This window comes from Bos mutus, chromosome 11 (assembly GCF_027580195.1).
Source record: "Bos mutus isolate GX-2022 chromosome 11, NWIPB_WYAK_1.1, whole genome shotgun sequence".
NCBI classification, from domain to species: Eukaryota; Metazoa; Chordata; class Mammalia; order Artiodactyla; family Bovidae; genus Bos; species Bos mutus.
Genome location: NC_091627.1, coordinates 26,017,101 through 26,034,727, shown reverse-complemented (window position 1 = coordinate 26,034,727; position 17,627 = coordinate 26,017,101). Strand labels below are relative to the sequence as shown.

The window sequence follows — 17,627 nt, the reverse complement described above, 5'->3', positions numbered from 1 at the left end:
TCTCCTGAACTTTTCCTACACTGAAACTCTGTCCCTGTTAAAACACTCACTCCCTACCCCCTCCCTGCTCTCCCCCATCCCCCAGACCGGACATTAATCAAACCTTGCTGCTAGGGATGTTGTAAGGAATAAGTGAGATTATATAGGTAAAGCCTTTACATAGTAGCTTATTATTATTATTGCTGTTGCTGTTTATTACCACTACTATTGCTATTACTATGACTACTGCTATCACTATTACTATCTAAGCAGTCTTCAATTACTTCATTACTATTTGGGAAGTCTTAAATAAAATTGGGTTCCAAATCCTATTGCCATGCTTCAAAGTCAAACATAATTATGCCAACATCAAAGGCATTTGGGAAAAAGGAAACATTTCTTCAAGTGGGCAGTAGCCCACCAGGCTCCTCTGTCCATGGAATTCTCCAGGCAAGAATACTGGAGTGAGCAGCCTTTCCCTTCTCCAGGGGATCTTCCTGACCCAGGGATCAAACCAGGGTCTTCTGCACTGCAGGTGGATTCTTTACCAACTGAGCCACCAGGGAAGTCCCAGGAGATGACACATATACATGTAATAAACCTCCAGATTTAAAAGTGACTATAAATCCTGTTAGTTGTAACCATCTCAGAAGTCAAGGAAACAGCAGGAGTGGTGAGTCCAAAAATTACTTTCATCAGATAACCTAGAGAGAACAACCTTCTTTCAACAAAACACATCTGCAAACCTAAAAAGTTAGATCATAAATCCACGCAGCTCCTCCATTTAGAAGGTCTCACAGGAAGAACCCAATGTGACAGCATGAGTTAGAGTCACCATTGGTGGTACTTACTCGCTCAGTCATGTCTGACTCTGCAACTGCATGGACTGTAGCCCGCCAGGCCCCTCTGTCCATGGGGATTCTCTAGGAAAGGATACTGGAGTGGACTGCCATGCCCTCCTCCAGGGGATCTTCCCAACCCAGGGATCGAACCCAGGTCTCCCTCATTGCAGGCAGATTCTTTACTGTCTGAGCCACCAGGGAAGCCATGCATCTCCAAAATTAAGATTATAGTTACTTTCTCTTCACACTGGATAGAACTGCTGTCACTGCTCGGGAAATGAGTACGTATTAATACGTCTTCTCCCGTTATGAAGAGTAGAAACATAAGAGGTGGACATGACTGCCTCTCAGGCTATTTTTAAATATTGGTTCATTTCACAGCTGCTGGTGATTTAAGTCTCACTCCCCTGGCCACAGTGAGTCACATCTGTGGGTTTGTACAGCATTTCTCTTTCCTTCCAGCCACTGAATGTTATCTCTGTCTGTGAATGTGTAGGTTTACTCTGCTCCACAATTTTCAGGTGATGAGGTTTTATTCTAGTAGTTGAAATTAGAAAATAAATACTGGAAACAGATCTGTAGGGGCACATGTTTCATGCACATATACCAATTTGAGTACGTCCTAAATGTGTACATGCATAATCAGGTTACACTGGAAAGTGTGGTTTAATCATGAACATGACCCTTCCACCTGCCAAACCTCCACCAACGCTACTGAACAGAAGAACTATCCCACTGATGATGTATATCCAAAGTTCAAAAACGTACAGAAAGGGCTCTTGATGTGCTAAAAAGAGCATTTTCTCTACTAAGTCAATTGTGAACGTATTGAAATATAGTTACTTTACATAAAAACACACCACCAAGACATCCTCTGTACTGAATTAGGCAATTTATTAGGCTCCTATTGTCCATGTCTAGAATGTGAACATGGATGGACATGCATTGTCTCATTTTGTGGATCTTACATGCATGTAGCCTCCAGCTGGGCCTTTGATTCTACTTGTCAGTTAGCTCAATGTGAGTAAATGATAAACACAGAATGATACAGAAGCCGGAGCAAGAAATCCCACCCAATACCATATACCATAATTTTTTTTTTTGCAAAATCAAAATCATATCACAACTCTCTTGTAAAAAATAAATTTCAGAGCAAGGCATTTCATTCGCCTCACTGAGAAAAATAAAGACATTTCTATAATTTCAGAGCAATGAAATGTCCAACTATGGCTGAAGAGTACACCCTGAGAAGTAAATGATTTTAACGAACCCATTGAGGTTGATAAAGCTGTGTTAACCTAACATCGGGAAGGGACACGCGGTCCAGGCACAAAGGTCCCTGCTCACGTTGGGGGGCAATTCTCCAAGGATGCTGTGTTATAAACATCCTCATTGTCTTCAATGCTTGAAGCGTCTGTGGAGTCGGGGTCGCTCACCATGATTCCCACCGAAGAGAGACTGGTGATGAAGGCGTGCATCCGCTGGGCATAAATGTCTCTAATGTTAAAGTAAGGGAGCTCCTGACACTTCTCTGGCGGGTCCTCACTACACTGGTCCACATCGATGTCCTTTTGCTTCTGGTAGTACTTGGAGAACTTGTTGAAGATAATGGTGATGGGAAGGGCCACCACCAAGATGCCACAGATGATGCACGTGCTGGCGATCAGCTTTCCCACCAAGGTGACCGGGTGGGTGTCTCCATAGCCCACGGTCGTCATGCTGATGGTGGCCCACCACCAGCAGACGGGGATGCTGGTGAGGCTGGAGGTGTGGTCGTCCTTCTCCACGGAGTAGATAAGCACAGAAAAGATGGAGATGCCCACCGACAGGAAGAGAAGCAGCAGGCCGACCTCATGGTAGCTATGCCTCAGTGTGGCACCGAGAGACCGAAGTCCCACCGAGTGCCGGGCAAGCTTGAGAATTCGGAAAATCCTCATGAGCCTGAGGATCTGGACCACTTTCCCCATGTTCTCAATGTCCTCACTCTCTTCCTCCTTGGTGTCTACAGCCAACGTGGCATAAAAGGGAACGATGGACACGAAGTCAATTATGTTCAGAGGGTTCTTCCAGAATTTCTTTTGACAGGGAGCAGTAACCAGCCGGATGACCAGCTCGCCCGTGAACCAGGCGATGCATGCGATCTCCACACCTTCCAGCACGGGGTCATCCACCTCCCCGTCCTCGTTCTGGAACTCCGACATGCTGTGGATGCACATGGCCACGATGGAGGCCAGCACCACGCTCAGGGAAGAGATGGCGATGAGCTTGGCCGACAGGCAGTAGGCTGGGTTCTCCATCCGGATCCAGATCTTCTTCCGGAGCTGGCCAAATCGCAGCTTGTCAAACTTCTCCAGCTCTTTCTCGAACAGAGATGACTCTTCGAAGGAGGAGTCGGTACTCACGTCGTTGCTCTTCTGGTCCCAGTCCTTCTCGTGGTTCTCCTCCTTGCGCTCCTGGTAGCGATTACTGCAGCAGGAATCCAGGAAGAGCTCGTTGATGCCCCAGTACTCAATCTCCTGGCAGAACGAGAACACGCACAGCTCCTCCATGACGTGCAGCTTCCCCGTGTAATAGAAGTTCAAGACGTATCTGAACAGCGAGGGGTTGCGATCAAAGTAGTACTCTTTATCGGCCACGCTGTAGTCATCGCACAGTTCCAGGATGGCCTCTTCCGAGTGGCAGCTAAGCAGTTTCCCGAGTCTGGTGTGAGGGAAGCGCAGGAGGGTGCTCTGGTCGACCGTCTGCTTAAAGCCCCCCACGTTCAAGTTGACAAGTTCCTCGTCTGGTCCAGGGCGATGGAAAAACTCACCAAACACCATGGTGGATCCAGGCGGTGGAGAGCTGGCTGGGAAGGGAGACGAGGGAGTTCACGCTGGCCCTGGAAGGAACACAAGACGCGTGAGCCCTGTTCCGAGCAGCCGTGCCAAGCTTATTTTTAATCTGCCCTTTCCAGGATGATGGGCTACATTAAAAGCAAAAACAGAGGGACTTGTCTGGCGGTCCAGAGGTTGGGATGCCACACCTCCAACACAGGGGGTGTGGATTCTATCCCTGGTTGAGGAACTGAGATCTCACGTGCCACATGACTCAACCAGAAAAAATAAATAAATGAAACAAAAGTCATCTTATTAAAAAAGAAAGATTACATACCATTAAAAAAAAAAGAAAGCAAAATAGAAAACAAAATAAAAAAGAATATACTATCCCCCTTTGACAATAAGAAATACAACATAAAATAGGTTTTTAGTTTTTTAAAAATGGGTTTATATATACATTTTTTGGAAAAGACTGCCATATAATTTTTATGAATTTCCAATTCCTATTTCTCTATTTTTGAAGCATTCATAATAGCATGCCATACCCCAAAAGCAATGCATTTGAGATCACTTACTCAATACAAGCATCTCCAGCCTCAAACACAAGGCTTCTTCATTTGGAAATGCTCAGTTCAAACGTGGCATGCTATTTGCTGCCTGGCTTGCAGCTCATCTCTCCTGTTCCCTATGGCTTGGTCAAGCACATTCAGGAACAGCTCTCTGCTCTGCACCTCGTACATAAGCCACACATCACTGGGGCTCAGATCAGCTCTTATAAAAGATGTAGGTTTCTTCTTACACTCCCATGTTTCACTCCTTTTAGAGAAAGCTCTATTCCCCACATTTGGATGTGGACAATCAAGAGGATATAATTACCCCCTGGTCCCATTAGTATCTTAAAGATACAGTTACACTTCATGGGATGGGGTTTCAGGTACATCCACAAGGGAAGAAAGTGACTTAGGGAAACCTTTTTATGTTAATTGCAGTATCAGTTTCCTGACACAACTATGCTCCTCTGCCATCTCCTTCCTCCCTTCACAAACAGTCTCCTGCACACTCCCAATCTTTGATACTCAAGTCTATACTGGCCCAGCATATACAGGCTATTTTAGTCTTGACTCTAACCAAGATGTACCAAAACTATTTCTCAGAGAGAAAATAATAGGTTTTGACCATCATCCAATACAATGCTGATTCCTCAGAGCTGATGATGCAAATAAAAGAAAGGCAGGAGATTGTCACGTACTGAGTTCCAACTAAGTACTAATACATTTTTGTGTATATCATGTGATTTCATCCTTTCAATACTACACAGTAGATGTATAGGAAAGTAAACACTCAGAGAAGTTAAGTCCAAGATCACAAGATAAGCAAATGGTAAAGCCATGGTTTAAACCCAGGTTGATAAACTCCAAAGCCCATGCTATATCCACTATACACATATCCCTCCCACCCCCTTTCTGGTTTTTTTCCTTACTATAATCCAATAATCCAATATAGGTAGTAGTATTATTACCAAAGTGAGTCAAGCATCCTTGGGGTTACTGGGGAACCACCAATCCTCTGTCTGGAGAAGCTTCCTAGCAGAGGTTCTATTTAGGTAAATGTTAAAGGTTTAAGCAGAGCTGAGCAATGGGGACAAAGGACATTCCCAACACTGGGCATCAAAAGGTGGGGACAAGTCAGACTGCAAAGAGAATCGTGAATCAATCTACAGAGTTTAGACATGGGACTTCCCTGGTGGTCCCGTGGCTAAGACTTCGTCTGCAGGTGTGCAGGCTGGATCCCTGGTTGAGGAGCTAAGATCCCACATGCCTTGTGGCAAGAAAAAACAAAACATAAAAGAGAAGCAATACTGTAACAAAATTCACTTAAGACTTTTTAAAAATGGTCCACATCAAAAAAAATATTAAAAAAAAAAAAAAGACTATGGACTTGATCCTGTAGATGAGACTGCTAAATCACCTTAATCAATAGGTAGACATGGCTGTATTTGTGACTATAACTTAGAAAGACCCCACTGACAGCAGCATAGAAGACTGTTGGCAGGAATGACTGGGGCCAAAGAGGTAGGGTTACAACAGAACGGGTGAGAGAACACAAACTCATACATCAGTGGTGTGTATAAAGAGGAGGTGACAAATTCAAGAATTTTATAGCTGTGAAAGTGTTCCACTCAATATGCCAGTAAATTTGGAAAACTCAGCAGTGGCCACAGAACTAAAAAAAGGTCAGTTTTCATTCCAATCCCAAAGAAAGGCAATGCCAAAGAATGTTCAAATTACCATAAAACTGCACTCATTTCACATGCTAGCAAGGTAATGTTCAAAATTCTCCAACCTAGGCTTCAGCAGTATGTGAACACAGAACTTCCAGATGTTCAAGCTGGATGTAGAAAAGGCAAGAGGAATCAGAGATCAAATTGCCAACATCCACTGGATCATAGAAAAAGCAAGGGAATCCCAAAAAACATCTACTTCTGCTTCATTTACTATGCTAAAGCCTTGACTGTGTGGATCACAACAAACTGTGGGAAATTCTTAAAGAGATAGGAATACCAGATCACCTTACCTGCCCTCCTGTGAAACCTGTATGTATGCAGGACAAGAAGGAACAGTTAGAACTGGACAAGGAACAATGGACTAGTTCAAAATTGGGAAAGGAGCATATCAATGCTGTATATTGTCACTCTGCTTATTTAACTTATATGTAGAGTACATCATATGAAATGCTAGGCTGGATGACTCACAAACTGGAATCAAGACTGCCCAGAAATATCAATAACCTCGGACATGCAGATGATACCACTTTAATGGCAGAAAGTGAAGAACTAAAGAGCCTCTTGATGAAGGTGAAAGAGGAGAGTGAAAAAGCTGGCTTAAAACTCAACATTCAAAAAACTAAGATCATAGCATTCAGTCCCATCACTTCATGCCAAATAGAAGGGTAAAAAGTAAAAACAGTGACAGATTTTATTTTCCTGGGCTCCAAAACCACTGCAGATGGTTACCATAGCCACAAAATTAAAAGACACTTGCTTCTTTCAAGAAAAGCTATGATAAACCTAGACAGGGTATTAAGAAGCAGAGATATCACTTTGCCAACAAAGGGCCATATAGTCATAGCTATGGTTTTTCCAGTAGTCATGTATGGATGTGAGAGTTGGACCATAAAAAAAGTTGATCGCCAAAGAATTGATGCTCGTGAACTGTGGTGCTGGAGAAGATTTGAGAGTCCCTTGGACAGCAAGGAGATCAAACCAGTCAATCCTAAGATCAGATCAGATCAGATCAGTCACTCAGTTGTGTCCGACTCTTTGCGACCCCATGAATCGCAGCACGCCACGCCTCCCTGTCCATCACCAACTCCCGGAGTTCATTGAGACTCACGTCCATCGAGTCAGTGAGGCCATCCAGCCATCTCAAGCTCTGTCATCCCCTTCTCCTCTTGCCCCTAATCCCTCCCAGCATCAGAGTCTTTTCCAATGAGTCAACTCTTCGCATGAGGTGGCCAAAGTACTGGAGTTTCAGCTTTATCATCATTCCTTCCAAAGAAATCCCAGGGATGATCTCCTTCAGAATGGACTGGTTGGATCTCCTTGCAGTCCAAAGGACTCTCAAGAGTCTTCTCCAACACCACAGTTCAAAAGCATCAATTCTTCGGCGCTCAGCCTTCTTTACAGTCCAACTCTCACATCCATACATGACCACAGGAAAAACCATAGCCTTGACTAGACGGACCTTTGTTGGCAAAGTAATGTCTCTGCTTTTCAATATGCTATCTAGGTTGGTCATAACTTTCCTTCCAAGGAGTAAGCGCCTTTTAATTTCATGGCTGCAGTCACCATCTGCAGTGATTTTGGAGCCCAGAAAAATAAAGTCTGACACTGTTTCCACTGTTTCCCCATCTATTTCCCATGAAGTGGTGGGACCAGATGCCATGATCTTTGTTTTCTGAATGTTGAGCTTTAAGCCAACTTTTTCACTCTCCACTTTCACTTTCATCAAGAGGCTTTTTAGTTCCTCTTCACTTTCTGCCATAAGGGTGGTATCATCTGCATATCTGAGGTTATTGATATTTCTCCCAGAAATCTTTATTCCAGCTTGTGTTTCTTCCAGTCCAGCGTTTCTCATGATGTACTCTGCATATAAGTTAAATAAACAGGGTGACAATATACAGCCTTGACGAACTCCTTTTCCTATTTGGAACCAGTCTGTTATTCCATGTCCAGTTCTAACTGTTGCTTCCTGACCTGCATACAAATTTCTCAAGAGGCAGATCAGGTGGTCTGGCATTCCCATCTCTTGAAGAATTTTGCACAGTTTATTGTGATCCACACAGTCAAAGGCTTTGGCATAGTCAATAAAGCAGAAATAGGTGTTTTTCTGGAACTCTCTTGCTCTTCCCATGATCCAGCACATGTTGGCAATTTGATCTCTGGTTCCTCTGCCTTTTCTAAAACCAGCTTGAACATCAGGAAGTTCACGGTTCACATATTGCTGAAGCCTGGCTTGGAGAATTTTGAACATTACTTTACTAGCGTGTGAGATGAGTGCAATTGTGCGGTAGTTTGAGCATTCTTTGGCATTGCCTTTCTTTGGGATTGGAATGAAAACTGACCTTTTCCAGTCCTGTGGCCACTGCTGAGTTTTCCAAATTTGCTGGCATATTGAGTGCAGCCCTTTCACAGCATCATCTTTCAGGATTTGGAATAGCTCAACTGGGATTCCATCACCTCCACTAGCTTTGTTTGTAGTGATGCTTCCTAAGGCCCACTTGACTTCACATTATTCATTGGAAGGACTGATGCTGAAGCTGGAGCTCCAATACTTTGGCCATCAGATGTGAATGAAGGGCTGACTCATTGGAAAAGACCTTGATGATGGGAAAGATTGAAGGCAGGAAGAGAAGAGGGTAACAGAGAATGACATGGTTGGATGACATCACTGACTCATTGGATATGAGTCTGAGCAAGCTCTGGGAGATAGCAAAGGACAGGGAAGGCTGGCATGCTGAAGTTTATGGGGTTGCAAAGAGTTGAACATGACTTAGTGACTGAACAACAAATAAAGTAGAATCAAGAGGACTTGGTCACTGATTGGAAGGAAAAGATAAGGAAGAAGAAAGTCAAAAGGAAGATGTGTTTTCTACTCTGCACAACCGGATGACATCATTAGAGGAAACGTAAGGCCAGGTAGGAATTTCTTGTCCTTATGTTTACAAAGAGACGAAGCTGTCAGCGAGACAAGAGATTCCACCTCTGAAAAGGACACTCCAGAGAACACAGCCTGAAAACACAGCCCTCTGCCATCCACTCTAGGAGGAAGCTCAATGTGAGAGAAAATACAAGGCTATTTGCACCATTTGCTCTGGACACCCCAGCACTGACAATGTTCCCGTGAAACCAGAGACCACGGCCTGGCATAGCAAAACACTTCACAAGATGTGCTGACCTCTCCAAAAGACATGATTTTTTTCCTGCCTCAGCTTTCTATTTTTAGTTAGAGATCTTCTTCGAAGGGCCTAAATCAGAGCTCATGGCGTGGTCCAAATATTTATGGAACCTCAGATCTCTGAAAGCAGGCTTATGTTCATGGCAAGTACAAGAGTAAAATGTTCCAAGGAACGAGTTTTAGTGAAGCTAGCATTAAGGCTTTCATGGACATTTTCTTCTGGTGGATTATTTTTTATCTCCTTAGCTTTCCCGGAAACCCACAATGGTTGAAAGCCACTGTCTCCCTTCATGATACAACCTGCTGAAGTCAGTCTCATAATCAGAAAGTGTGCCATCCATTTCCCAACTGTTCCAAAATCACTTTTCCAAAGAACATTGTTATCAACCATAATTGCCATCTTCCTGTTCTGTCCTCCTTGCTTTGTATTCACTCTATGCCAGTAAAAAGGAGCCTGTTCTGAGGTCCATGCATTCCACAAAAAGTGTTAGTCGCTCAGTCATGTCCAACTCTTTTTGACCCTATAGACTATAGCCCACCAGGCTCCTCTGTCCATGGAATTCTCCAGGCAAGAATACTGGAGTGGGTTGACATTCCCTCCTCCAGGGGAATCTTCCCAACCCAGGGATCAAACCTGGGTCTCCTGCTTGGCAAGCAGATTCTTTACCACCTGAGCCACCAGGGAAGCCCTCATTCCACAAAGCCTAATCACAATAACAACATACATCATAAAACCAGGGATCTCTCATTATGGGACTTTTAGAGGAGAGAAAAAAGAAAGCATCTCTATATCAGATCAGATGCTTCAGCTCAGAGGACAAGATGAGATTCTCCACATCATGGCTGCCAGAGTACACTGTTGGTTTCCTTGGCTGCATCCAGCCCACAGCAGCCTATGGAGAGCAGGGAAGAAGACCTCACCTTTATAAACTGTAGCAAGGTTCCCTTACATGAAGCTAGTCCCTGGCCAATTACAATCGGTCCTTATATCATCTGCTCCTCACTATTACCTTGAGATTTTGCAGGTGAGGAAGCAGGATTAGAAGAGATGGGCATCACACAGCTATTAAGGGTTAGAGCAAAACTCAAGCCAGGGCTCCCTATGTCAGCCCCTCTGCTCTGCAGTGTGCTGGTTCACCCACTCGAAGGAGTAAGTAAGAAGAACAGATAACGAACATGGTTATTTACAAGACTCTATATTCAGGCCAGCATTTAACAGCATCATTCATTCCCATTCAGAAAATACTATGTGTCAAAGGTATATTTATATATATATATATATATTTAATATATACTTATAGTATACCTTATATATAATAATTATCTTACATATATTTTATACATGAAGCTATACCTAGATAGCATATTGAAAAGCAGAGACATTACTTTGCCAACAAAGGTCCGTCTAGTCAAGGCTATGGTTTTTCCTGTGGTCATGTATGGATGTGAGAGTTGGACTGTGAAGAAAGCTGAGCACCGAAGAATTGATGCTTTTGAACTGTGGTGTTGGAGAAGACTCTTGAGAGTCCTTTGGACTGCAAGGAGATCCAGCCAGTCCATTCTAAAGGAGATCATCCCTGGGTATTCTCTGGAAGGAATGATGCTAAGGCTGAAACTCCAGTACTTTGGCCACCTCATGTGAAGAGTTGACTCATTGAAAAAGACTCTGACGCTGGGAGGGATTGGGGACAGGAGGAAAAGGGGATGACAGAGGACGAGATGGCTGGATGGCATCACCGACTCAATGGACGTGAGTTTGAGTGAACTCCGGGAGTTGGTGATGGACAGGGAGGCCTGGCGTGCTGCAATTCATGGGGTCGCAAAGAGTCAGACACAACTGAGCGACTGAACTGAACCGATACATAAATGAACATATAAAGGAATGTATATAATATGCATATAATGTAAACCATATTTAGAGAGAGAATTATACAAATACTAAATAAAGATTTGGGTCAATTTCTCTGTAAGTGAGAAAAATCTCTTTAATTTTGACTAAAAATACAAAAAAAAGTTTTGATTATATAGAAGTAAAATTTTGGTATGGAAAACCATGCCATAAGCAATGTTAAAAAAATATTTGCCACTTATATCACAGACAAGTGGTTAATATACCTAGCATATAAAAGGCTTTAGACTGAGAAGAAAAAGAGAAAAACAATATAGAAAAATGGGCCAGATATGAATAGACAGTTTACAAAAAAAATGTCAATGGGTCTTAAAACAGGAAAACAATGTTCTACCTTGCTCATAGTAAGATAAATGAACATTAAAATTACGGAGCAGTATCATATCTAATGGGCTTCCCAGGTGGTTCAATGGTAAAGAATTCACCTGCCAAGTAGGAGACGTGAGTTCGATCCCTGGGTCGGGAAGATCCCCTGAAGAATGAAATGGCAACCCACTCCAGTACTCTTGCCTGGGAAATCCCATGGACAGAGGAGCCTAGAGGGCTTCAGATGATGGGGTCACAAAGAGTCAGACATGACTTAGTGACTAAACAACAACAAATCATATCTAATACCAAAATGGGAAAAAATACAAAAACTGAGCTACATACTCTATTACTAAGTATGTGGGGAAGCAGGTACTTTTGCACACTGCAATTGGGGAAACAAAATGAAGGGAAATTCTTATGAAGGGGAATTGGGAAATACTGAGCAAAACTGCCCACAAATTAGGAGAAAATATTTGCAAGTTATTAGGCTTCCCTGGGGTTCACTCAGATGGTAAAGAATCTGCCTCCAATGCAGGAGACACAAGTTCAATCCCTGGGTCAGGAAGACCCCCCTGGAAAAGGGAATGGCAACCCACTCCAGAATTCTTAGCCTGGAGAATTCCATGGACAGAGGAGCCTGGTGGTCCACGAGGTTGCAAAGAGTCAGACACAACTGAGTGACTAACACTTGACTTGACTTGACTTGATAGATCTAATAGGAGTCTAGAATCCAGAATAGATTTAAAAAATAAAAAACTCTTACAACAGTAAAAAGACAAATGGGCAAAGGATTTTATAGGCATTTCTTCAAAGATATATAAATGGCCAAAAAAACACATGAAAAGATGCTCAACATCATTGGTCACTAGGAAACACAAGTCAGAGTCACAATGAGATACCATTTCACACAACTAGGATGGATATAATCAAAAAGTAATAATAATACAAGTCTTAGGTTATAACACAGTAAGTGTTTGTGATGATGCAGAGAAATCAGAACCTTTAAGCATAATGAGTAGTAGTGGAAAATGGTGTGACCAATTTGGAAAACAGTGAAGGAATGATAGAATTAAAATCTCACCATTGTGCAATTCATAATAAAATAACAGATCTGAGTGTGCTCATAAACGGCTGCTAAAACCCAGTTAAAAAATGAATAGGGAACTCCACAATGGTTAGTTCAGAGAAACAATACCTGAACTCACTGTTCAAGCCAGTGTAACAAAAAGAGACAAGACAGAATGTGCCTCTGGATGGAAACACGTACACAATTCTGAACTATCCTAGCTAAAAAATAAAAAAAGACATAAATTTGATCTAGCTCTAACAGTTAAAATCAAATAGGATATTTCAGAGGAACATGTTCAAAGACACTATAGGGATGCAATCAGCAAAAAACAGACTGTGGGAAATTATACAGGACAAATGATGGATCAGATAAATGACACATCAAATAGATTCAGTGTGTGGCTTGGTGTGGATACTGATTCGAGCTAGCCAAATGCTGTCAAAAATATATATATGAAAATCAGGAGTATCTGAACACTGAACTAGACACTTGATAATGTAAAATTATAATTGTTCAATTTTTCAATGTGCTAATGGTATTGTAATTATGTGCTAAAAAAACCTTTACCTTTCACAAATATATGCTAAGATTTATGGATAAAATTTTACTGCATTAAGAATTTACTTCAAAATAATTCATTGGTGTGGGGTTGGGAGGACAGGGAGGAGTCACTGGTCATACAAGATGGCTATGAATTAATAACTATGACAATTATTTTAGCTGAGTGACAAGTACAGAGGAATTTAATGAATTATTCTCTTTTTTTGTACATATAAAAATTCTCCATCAAAAAATGGTTTAAGAAAAATCTAGTAAGCACCTTGTGTGGCTATGCACTGTGATACATATTTTCATATACATTATTGTGCATCCTGTAATTCCCAGCAACTCATGTAGTACCTCAGTATAAGCAATGAGTAATTATCATTGAATGAATGACTTCATTTAATTCTCCTGCAGTCCTAGCAGTAGATCTTATACCCCATGTCGCAAATAGAAAAACCTGAGGCTCAGGATTTAGCCAACATTATACAGATTTATAGGGCAAACTTTTTCCACTATGCTTCAAACATTTAACTTTTTTAACTGGAAAGAGGAAGGTCTTTAACCAGCTGGCCTTCAATTTTATATATATTTTTAGTCAGCCTCAATAAAGAATGCTATATACTCTGGTAGGGGATTTGGTACTAGCATGTCAAGGATATATGCGGTCTCCGATCAGGCACATCTATGTGTACCAAAGGCATCTGGCCACAGGTAGAAAACTTAAGTGCTATTTTCGTTCTCTTCCTCAAGAGCTTCACTTCATTGCATCAATCCTCCTGCCTACTATCAACACAAATCACTCATGGTGAGGACACCATATACTGTATTTGGCCACCCTGTGTCTCCTGGTGTTTGTAAGATTGAAAAGAAAGAAAAAAGATGTCAAAGATCCAAGATATTCTATGGCAGTTTAAACTAAACACCACGTTGATCTATTTCTCTCCAAGTGGCATCCATAAAGCCTTTCCAAAGCCATTAACCTCTTACCACTCTCTTTGCTTCATGCTCTCAAACTCACTTTATAAATGCTCTCAAAACTGTGTCTTTTAAAGGTTGACACATATCCATGCACACATGTGCATGGGTGGCTTTGATAATGCACTTGATTTGCTCAAAAAAGTAAGAAAGGCATAACAAATACAAGCCACTTCTACTTGCTTTATTGGGCAGAACCACTCTTTTAAATCAATTCCATAAAAGTAAACAGACAAGCAAACAAAAAAACCTAGACTCTTTTGTCCTTCCCACTTGTCCAAAATCTACATTAGTCCTATCATCAAGGAAGAGGGGAGCATTTTTCTGCATTAATATTGAAGTCTTTATGGAATAATCATCTGGAAAAGCTGTATTTCATTCTATTAACTTTCAAATAAAAATCATATATGTTTTTTAAAAGGGTGATGTGCTGTGCTTAGTCCATCAGTCGTGTTCGACTCTGTGTGACCTCATGGACTTTAGCCCACCAGGCTCCAAGGGAATTCTCCAGGCAAGAATACTGGAGTGGGTTGCCATACTCTCCTCCAAGGGATCTTCCCAACCCAGGGATCGAACCCTGGTCTCCTGCACTGCGGGCAGATTCTTCACCATCATGCTAAATTCTATTTCCAGCCATGCTGTGTGAGACTATTCCAAATAAAACGAAACAAATGTAAACAGAAGTGAAAATCTAAATTCCATCCACACCCAAGTATTGAGCATCCGCTCACCAGGAACCTTCCCCGGTGATGACCTTCTCCCAGAGCAAGCTCCCCATGCACTGGGGTGGGTAGCATGTAAGGAAAAGAAAATCAGAAGTCAGCGTTGGGTCACAGAGGAGCAGAGAGTATAATGAAATGTCAGTGGCACTGCATGGTCCACCTTGACTGTGGATTTGGAAATGGAGATGCTAGTGGTCCTTGATTCAGATCTTTGTGGATCAGATGTCTTTTTACAGCACAATCCTGAAAAAGAAATAGCTCTTTATGAGACATCAAGGAGGACATGCCCAGAGCCAGTGTGCAGGCCATACAAAGCCTCAGAGAGCCTTCTAGATTTAAGTCTTTGTTTGCAGGGATCAGCATTTCCTGGGTATCCTGAGGCTTCTAAGTGGATCTAATCCCCCCAGTAATCTTCCAAACAGCTCTTCCCAGCCCATGAGGAAGCCTGGATGCAAAGTGAATCCCACTGGCCAAGCAGAGCAAGGAAACTCCCTCCTGGTCTCTTCCACATCCGTATTCCAACAGCATTGTGTGCAGCTGACAACACACCAGTGGCACAGGTCCCCAGTCACCCTCATTCAGAAGATTCATAACCCAAACCCAACTTTTAAATGTTGCACTGAAAGAAATGAACCCACCAGGTCCACTTATCCATGCTGAACTATCAGAAGCACCTAAAGAAAAGAAGACAGGTTAAGACTCTGAAAACTTGTGCCTGAAGTGCCACTTCCCAGCTCTGTGACCTTGGATGGGAGGTTCTTGATCAATAAAAGATGATGTACACACTTTGATGATACAATAACAAACACAAAAGTCTTCTGAAAACACAAAGCATAAGATACATGTAAAGCCTTATTTCAAAAATAAGAGATTAAGACAAGAGTCCCCTGGAGAAGGAAATGGCAACCCAATCCAGTATCCTTGCCTGGAAAATTCCATGGACAGAGAAGAGCCTGGTAGGGCTGTAGTCCATGGGGTCACAAGACGGAGCGAACATGCATGAGGGGGATGGAGGGAGATGGGTTGGTAGCAATAAATAGGTAGAACTAAAAAAAAAAAAAAAAACAGATGAGTCCCCCTACCTCCTTGTTCCTGCCCCTACTTACTCCTTTCCCTCTCTTGCCACCTCCATCTGGACAGTCATACTAGAGAGGTGCTCATTTCCTCGGGATTCCATTTAGAATGGCTGACTCCCCCTGCAAACTTCAGGGATCCCTGTAACTCACCCAGCTTATCTCCAAGCAGGAGAGCTGCTTTAGAAGGCTAATTCAGTGAACCCAAAAGCCAGAAATCTGTCCTATTTGTAAAAAGCAAAGAAGCAGAGGTGAAAGATATTCACCAGAAATTGGAAAAATGTGGACTTTGCCACAAGAGGGGAGACTTAACTCTCCAGTAGCTACCTCATCACATTACATAGAGGAACTGAGTCACATTACATAGAGGAACCCTCATGCAGACAGTTGGCCACCTGATGGAAACTGCCAACTCACTGGAGAAGACCCTAAAGACAGCTGTCGGGGTGACGCAATGAGGTCCAGAGGTGGAGTGCCGGAGCAGAATGATCTGCTCCACATGAATCATTCCCCTGCCCTTACTTCCCAGCTCTGTTCACCTTCTCCCATAGCCGTTCAGGTGCATTTTTATCTGCACTGCCCCCCACCCCACCCCTACCCCAGGCAAGGGATTACAGTGTCTTTATAGTTCTCTTTATCCTTAGTTATCTATATATCCTTATAGTTATCTTTATCCTTCTCTTTATTGCCTTTATAGTTCTCTTTATCCTCCACAACTCTGACCATTACTGTCACCAGACTCCAAGCTTTTCCCATGGAGGGGACTATGTCTTGTCATCACCACAGCCCCAGCCCCTTATGCTAAGTGCTGCCCATGGTCCAGTGAAAGATATTCATTTTGATCTAGAAGAATCAATAAACACTATGACTGTGAACAGATGGAGCACAGAGCATTTGGGAGCAGGAAACTATCCTATATGATGCTGTGATGGTCCATACATGCCGCTATGTGTTTGTCAAAACCCATAGAAAGTTCCACACCAAGAGTGAATCCTAATATGCACTACAGACTTAAGTCAATAATAATATGTCAGTATTGGCTAACAATTGTAATAAACACTGCACCAAGGCAAGATGTGAAAAGTAGGATGAACTGTGTGGATAAGGGGAGGGTGTACATGGGAACTCAGCAATTTCTGCACAATTTTTCTGTAAACTGTTCTTAAAAAAAAAAAAAAAAAACACTATTTTTGTGAAAGAGCTAGCAGAAGGCTGTAGATCAGGCATGGTGAAATGACATGCCTCCAGTGACCAAACAACCAACAAGTAAGTTACACAAATGAAGTGGGCTAGTTGGGACTGCAGTGAACCACCCAGGCTTATCTCAGAGGCAAAGACTACTCGGCATGAGTCCTTTTTGAGAACAGAAGGCCAGTTTGGGTGTATCTTACAGTGTTCCTGGAAAACCCAGAAATCCTCATTTTTACGTAAGATATCTCAACATTAATCAGAATTGATCCAAAAAGTTTTTAACACTATAGGAAGTGTCAATTGTGCAGTTGTGTCCAATTCTTTGGGACCCTGTAAACTGTAGCCCACCAAGATCCTTTGTCCATGGGATTTCCCAGTCAAGAATACTGAAGGGGGTTGCCATTTCTTTTTCTAGTGGATCCTCTCAACCCAGGGATCGAACTTGGGTCTCCTGAATTGGAGGCAGATTCTTTACCATCTCAGCCACCTATATAGCTCAAGCAAAAGTGTGTCTCCGGGCCCAGTACTGCCAATAAGTCCTCAATCTGGGACCAGAGCGAGATTCTTCTCAGGTTCGGCACCATAGCACTCATTACAGGCCAGGCTAACTCAAATGGACACAAATGGAACCTTGTCACAGTAAGGAGTGTCACTTCCTCAAGTGTGAACTATAACCACAAAAGAGGGTGGGCCATGTGGACAACAGGATCTTCCAAAGTTGACCTGCTGTGTCTCCCAGC

The 17,627-nt window shown here is 42.6% G+C and overlaps 1 protein-coding gene across 17 annotated transcripts in view; it reads right to left on the bottom strand.

Moving 5' to 3' along the window:
* Nucleotides 1-1,696: 1,696 nt before the first annotated feature.
* The window catches only part of KCNS3 (potassium voltage-gated channel modifier subfamily S member 3), a 47,948-nt gene continuing 32,017 nt past the window's right edge, over nt 1,697-17,627 (bottom strand). For 16 of the 17 annotated variants that reach the window (XM_070379150.1, XM_070379155.1, XM_070379158.1 and 13 more), the window contains one exon: nt 1,697-3,699. In XM_070379150.1, coding sequence (XP_070235251.1) covers nt 2,165-3,640 — 1,476 coding nt within the window. In that variant the 5' untranslated portion in view covers nt 3,641-3,699 and the 3' untranslated portion in view covers nt 1,697-2,164. Of the gene's footprint in view, nt 3,700-4,212; nt 4,367-17,627 lie in introns of those variants that run through there. The other variant, XM_014476774.2, reaches the window with a different exon arrangement.